The sequence below is a fragment of the Austrofundulus limnaeus genome, unplaced genomic scaffold (assembly GCF_001266775.1).
Source record: "Austrofundulus limnaeus strain Quisiro unplaced genomic scaffold, Austrofundulus_limnaeus-1.0 Scaffold2, whole genome shotgun sequence".
Classification (NCBI taxonomy): Eukaryota; Metazoa; Chordata; class Actinopteri; order Cyprinodontiformes; family Rivulidae; genus Austrofundulus; species Austrofundulus limnaeus.
The window spans coordinates 7,410,485-7,417,192 of record NW_013952404.1 but is presented as its reverse complement, the minus strand read 5'-3'; the positions used below and the strand labels follow the sequence as shown (position 1 = coordinate 7,417,192).

The following is a 6,708-nucleotide window of genomic DNA, read 5'->3' as shown; positions in this document are numbered from 1 at the left end:
CACACACACACACACACACACACACACACACACACACACACACACACACACACACACACACACACACACACACACACACACCCCTCTCCATGATGGATCCAGATAAAACTTCCTGGTGTTTTCAGTCTTCCATGGTTTCTGCTCCTTTCACGTTTCTCTCCCTCATAGTTTGACTCCTCCGTGTTGCCGTAGCCGCAGCCTGCAGTTTCACAGCTTCACAGCTTCATTTTGACAGAAACACTCCAGCCTCCTCTGCTTTGGCTGCCCGGCTCGTGGTAAAAAAAAAAGGTGGGAGTCGAAAAAGAGGCAGAAAGCCGAGCACAGATTTGGTTCAAAAAAATAATAAAAAAATGATGTTGCCACGTAACATGGAATCAAATCAGTTCACTTCTTTCCTGCAACATCATCCAAGTCTAAAACAGAAGCTGTTTTTTTTTTTATTTCTCTCTCTCTTTCTCAGACAGTCTGGCTCCGGCTCGGTCCGTTTGGCTGAACGAGGAGCCGTTTCCTGTCTTTCTGTGGAGCTCAGCTCCTTGTGTCTCATCCTGTGTGTTTATTTTTGCCAGAGGCAGGTCTGTTCTTTGACTCAGGCCCAGAAGGGAAGTCTTAAATCTCCAGTGAGCAGCAGCAAGGTGACCTGGCTCCTCTGTGGCAGAAGAACAGAATTTCAGGATTTGTTTTTTTGCAGCACATGTGCGTGCATGTGTGTGTGTGTTGTCTTCTTCACGGTGCAACGTTGTTTCCTCTGCTGTCAGACCAGTTGTTTGGTTTGTGTGAGTGTGAAATCGTTGCTGCAGGGTCACTGAAGCGCTTGTTGTGGTGACTCATTGTTGCGAAGGTAGAACGATGTGCTGGGGAGGTAAAACGCTGAGTTGTGCTGCTGCCCTCTGAGCTGATCTGAGAGCGGCTCAGCCTGAGTTTGCGTCACACAGCCGCAACAAAAACGTGTTTAGGATAAACGCTGGAGTTCACAGATTAGCATTTACAGCCTTTTCTTCCTCCGTTTTCACTCCTTCTGACTCATTCTCTTATGTTTCACACTGTAGGCCTGTCACGATAGCAAATTTCACTGGACGATAAATTCTCAGAAATTAATCGCGATAAACGATAATATTATTGGAGACCAGTTTAAACTAATATAATGATATAACAACCAGTTTATGGAAGTTTACAATCCCAAGGCATCGCCAGCTGTATGAACTGAGGACGCTCCTCTGGCTAAATGCCTGTTCATGGACTCTACAGAGGTTAGGAGACCATGCACCTGACAAATACCAGAGTTCACTCCTCTCTATACTAAGATGTAAAAAAAAAAGAGACACGAAGAAAACAAAAAAAGAAGGCAAATGAAAATTATTGTCTTCATTTTTATTTATCTCCCTCAATTTAATTTACGACACAATTAATTGATTTATCGTGACGAGCCTATCACACTGTAGATAAAACATGCAACTTTATCCATTTGTCTGCTATTGGAGCACATGAACAAAATAAATTAAAAAGGAAAGTCTGTGAAGGTTAGCCTGAAGCCAATGTGAAAACAAACATAGTGTTGTCCCTGTTTAAAAGGAAAAAAAATACACACCATGATGAATACAAATCTGATTTAGGACCTCACATAACAGACAGGTGTGGACCAGACCTGGTGACAGCCTGGTTCTGCTGGCCTGGAACCAGATGTGAGCCAGGTCTGGTAGTGATGGTACTGTTATTAAGGCGGCGTACCACAACTGGCCCGGTTGTGGTTTGGTTTATGGTGCTGGCCCATGCATGGATCACCTTTGGCAAACCACATCTAGATCACCCAAACGCCGTCATTCTTTGTGCTATTTCAGGGGTCTCCCAACCTTTTTTTTTCTTAAGAGCTACTTTTTGCAACGTTTAATTTTAAACTTGAACTCAAACCATTGGAATAATCTTGTTTTGCACAAAAAACATTGRCTTCAACTCACATGAATCCGCCACAAAGAACACTAATTTTACATGAATGTGCTTTTGTGTTTATCCATACATATAATAGTGTGTTTCACAATACTAACGTAGGGTTTACTCACGACAGATTTGTGCAAATAACGTCAAGTGACGGGTCTCCGATTTTTTCCCCGCATTGTAGAGTCCAGTGGGAAGAATACACATATCTTGGAATTACTTTGGATTCTCATTTGACTTATCGTGATCATGTACAAGTCTTAACCACTAAGTTGAAACAGAAATTATACGTTTATTCAAAAATTAGATCCAATCTGACATCTTCTGTTTCAAATATCTYTCTTCATGCCATTATACTCTCAACCATGTCGTACTGTTTACCTGTTTGGTCTCTTACAACAAATGAAATCTTAGAACCCATAGTTAGGCTCTACAACAGGGCCTACAAAATTCATAAAATGCCCAAATCAAATTCTGGAAGTGGTTATTCAACTAGATCTGTTACAAAAGGACAACTGATATTACCAACTTTTAAAAACTGTTATGGCCAGAGGTCTTTCTTCTATGTTTATACTAAAGCATGGAATGACATTCCTCAAAACATAAAGTCCATTTCAAAACTACAGCCCTTTAAGAAGAATCTTGTCTGCCATCTGCTGGACACTTTTTGTTGTGCTCATATTTAGACGTCCTATTTTGCAAATGCTGCCTTTTTGAAATTTGGTATGCTTGTTAGTCTTTGTGTCTATGGTGTATAATGATGTGATTGTGATGCTGTAWTTCTGAGTGTTTTATGTGCTGCAGAACAGGAGCCTGCTGTAAAACAGCAATTATGCTGAGTCAGGCTTGATTTTTAATAATCTTTTCCTGTTAAATAAATAAATCAAATCAAATCAAGAAACCCCATGCAGTGACCTACTGTATACTGCAACAGGAGGAGTTTTTACAGTGATGTCACAAGGGGCTATAAAAGGTGTGTGAGAAAACAAATGCCAAAAAAACACGTAACCACGCATTGTCTGCCGATCAACCATACTGAGCCTAAACTGTTTGATTAACAACCAAGGAGAAGGTACGTCTATAGATTGATTGGAATTAAATGAAAGTTTGGTCAGTCACAAATTAAATTTTGCTATGAGCTAKTTTAAAAGAGCRCATGAGCTACTGGTTGCAGACCCCTGTGCTATATGGACAAAGTGTTAGGGTATTGTCTGGGTCAGAACTGGGCCAGACAAATTTTGCTCTTTGGGACCATTACCCGTTTCACAGTCTTACTGAAAAACCTATCAGCGTAGAGAAGATGAACATGTTCGTATTCTCACCCCTGACGATAGCTGCCGCTCTAAAATCCTTTCAAAATAAACTATAGCAGAAATATGCTGGGGGGCTGTCCAAGTTATTTATTTATTTATTTTTTCATTCTAAAAGAGGCACCAAAACTGGAAATTCCATGTGGCTTTTTGTTTTTATTTCTGTTGACATTAATTAGTAGTTAGCAAACAAGCCTATATTGCTTTTCTGCCACCAACTGGTAAGATGTGTGGATCAGGATAGCCATCTTAAAACAAACAAACAACAACAAAAAAACCTTCCTCCCTCGTTAATATCGAGTGGTAGGCATGATTCTGRTAATCAGCTAATAGCAGAGCTAAATTTTGGTTTGGAAGATTAGCTTTTTCACTAACTATGAAAACCATTAGCGGACCAGTTAGCCTCTGCTAAATTAGGATTTGCCAACTTTAAGTCAGCTAACGGCTAACTAACAAGCTAACAGGTTTCTGTCAGTCCCACCAGTTTTCAGCTGGAAGGAGACGAAGACGTGACGCAGACTGAGGGACTGTCACCTTGGCTGTTAGTGATTAGCTGTTAGCATTAGCTTATGCTAATTTTTACTTGTTTAACTGTTTAGCATTAYCCTCAGCTAATTTGTACTTGTTTAGCTGTTTAATGTTACCTTCTGCTAATTTTTACTTTTCTTTGGTCTTCTTTTATTTTGCTTTATGAAACCCATATCTTGTATTAATCAAAATGTTTTAATGTTTATTATTATTTCCGGGACACATATTGGTGCTTTTGGATAAATTTTTTCTGACAGTTCAGCAAAGCCAGGAAATCTAACTCATGACTCACTGTTCTTATATTTGTACCTTTTCAGGTCCAGACTGCATGTTTCTTGCCACTTCTAAGCCTTCTAATCTTTTCATTTGCTCTTTGTTTGTTTCCCCACACCTCAACTCGTTGTAGAAAAGCAGCTTAAAAGTCTACGTTTGCTTCAGACAGATGGACTCCAGGTTGAGGACAAAACTTTACGAAGCCACATAGAAAAGAGAAACATTTGATATAAAAAATATAAAACTAATCATGAAAAACTGGCATTTTTAGTTGTCTGTAAAAGCTGTAAATGTTTTGCTCTCGTTGTCTTCTGTGTACAACATACAATAAGCTATTTTTAGTCGGTTTCCAGATATAGAAAAGCAGAAAAAGCCGTCCTGCTTTTCTAAAACATGTAATTTTCATTCTGTGGAAATGATTTCTGGGAGGTTGAGAGGCGGCGGCAGAGAGAAGTGATCACATGTTTCTTCAGCCTTCCCTTTTCTTTACTCTTCATCTCGCTCTCAGGCTCTTTTCCCTCCTACTCTCTGTGTCACAGGCTCTGCTGGTGTGGTGGGTTTGATTGAAGGAGGGTTTTTTTTTTTGGAGGATGTGAAGATCGAGTTATAGACAACATGTGCAGGACTCCTCGGCCACCTCAGGCTGACACTTCCCCCTCTCCTCCATAATCTGTTTATCTCCTCTCATCCCGGGCTTCAGGACGGCGGCGTCTCCTCCGGTGAAATGTACTCTCCGGATGATTTTGGGTAAGGCCCACGTTCCTCTTCATCGGCACGGCTCTTTCTCGTGCGTTTTCCGCGCTCGTGGAGTGGCGTGAGTCATAAAGCTCGGATCGGTTGTGGAATGTGTGGTAACGGTGCTGCTTCTTCGCTCTCGAGTGTTTCTTTTTAAAGCCTGGCTCAGCTTTCAGACCACGTAATCTGGCTCCTTCTTGGGGAAGCTTTTTGTCTGTTTGTTAAAAAACAAKAACTCAGATTTGTCTTTTAAACTTTGTTAATTCGTTTCAGCTTCATGCCTAGTTGWGTTGAAAAGTGGTATTCTGACTTTTTGTGTTTTCTTTGAAGAAGTTTGATTTTTGATCGGATCATTTCAMCTTTTTCTTGTTTTGATTTTCTTTTTTCTGTCCGACTCATTGCATCATAAGATGTCAGATGATGGGACAAAAACATGGCATAAATAAGCCTAATCTGGGATGATGTCTGAATGAGTGGGACTATCAGAAGCCAAATGAGAGGTCTGTATCTAATATGGATTTGTCAGATTACAGCAGCTTGTTGTGATTTTTCTCAGCTCACACAGATGTGAAGCAGAGGGGGATAGCAGGGATCACACTGACTGTTTAGACGCGAACGTCTGAACTCTGCTGATCTACCATAAAGTGCAGGACGTCACAAAATAAAGTGTTACAAACGAGAAAAAATATATTTTTAGTTGTTTTCCTCTGAACAGAAGCGTTTGTTTCCTTTGAGGATGAAGATTCCCAACGAGAGCAGCTCAGAAGATGGGCTGAGGGGTTAAAATTCATAATTTGCATCCGTGWCAAAAAGCCTGAGGCCCAGCTGGCACTGACAGAGTGATGTATTAAATAAATGATGTCCTTTAGAGGGTCAGTGTGCTGATTTCGCTCCGTTTGCTGGTACTTGACATTCACTCAACATTTCTGACCTTTAATCAGTGATTAATTAGCCATATTACTTCATTCACCTTTTTAAATAAACAGCCTAAGAACATGATGGTGGAAAATTTACACTGATTAAACATAATAATAAGTATAATATCATCCCCAAAAATATAAAAACAACAGCTTTATGGGTTCATTCTGACCTCTAACATCAGAACTGTGTTATTTTCAGTTGTGCTTCTGTATCAGTATTTACAGTAGGAGACAGTTTAGTCAACAGCAATCATGAGAGAGTCTACAAAATTTCTCATAAGGTTTTTTGGGTTCTTCCAGAAGAGCTAGAGGGTGGAAAGAGATGTATGAGCCTCCCAACCTGCCGCCCCTGTGACCTGATTCTGATGGATGGATGGATGGATGGATGGATGGATGGATGGATGGATGGATGGATGGATGGATAGATGATGGAAGGATGGATGGACAATGATGGATGGATGGATGGATAGATGATGGAAGGATGGATGGATGGATGATGATGATGATGGATGGATGGATGGATGGATGATGGATGGATGGATGGATGGATGGATAGATGGATGGATGGATGGTGGATGGATGATGGAAGAGTGGATATAGATGATGGATTGATGGATGGATGAATGGATGGATGATGATAGATGGATAGATGATGGAAGGATGGATGGATGGATGGATGATGGGTGGATGATAGATGGATGGATGGATAGATGGATAGATGATGGAAGGATGGATGGATGGATGGATGGATGATAGATGGATGATAGATGATGGATGGATGGATGGATGGATAGATAGATGGATGGATGTTAGATGGATGATGGATGGATGGATGGATGGATGGATGGATAGATGATGGATGGATTGATGGATGGATGATGGATGGATAGATGGATGGATGGATGATGGAAGGGTGGATGATAGATGATGGATTGATGGATGGATGATGGATGGATAAATGGATGGATGATAGATGGATGGATGATGGAAGGATGGATGGATGGATGGATGAT

General features: G+C 40.7%; 1 protein-coding gene across 2 annotated transcripts in view; it reads left to right on the top strand.

Annotated features, from left to right (window-relative positions):
- Nucleotides 1–6,708, top strand: part of evla (Enah/Vasp-like a) — a 42,568-nt gene that overhangs the window by 657 nt on the left and 35,203 nt on the right. Inside the window, exon 1 of one of the 2 annotated variants that reach the window (XM_014013976.1) lies at nucleotides 4,511–4,787. The exons of the other annotated variant lie outside the window; for it this stretch is intronic. Within the exon in view, the coding sequence (XP_013869430.1) occupies nucleotides 4,765–4,787 (23 nt within the window). The 5' untranslated portion in view covers nucleotides 4,511–4,764. Of the gene's footprint in view, nucleotides 1–4,510; nucleotides 4,788–6,708 lie in introns of those variants that run through there. 2 annotated transcript variants of the gene reach the window in all.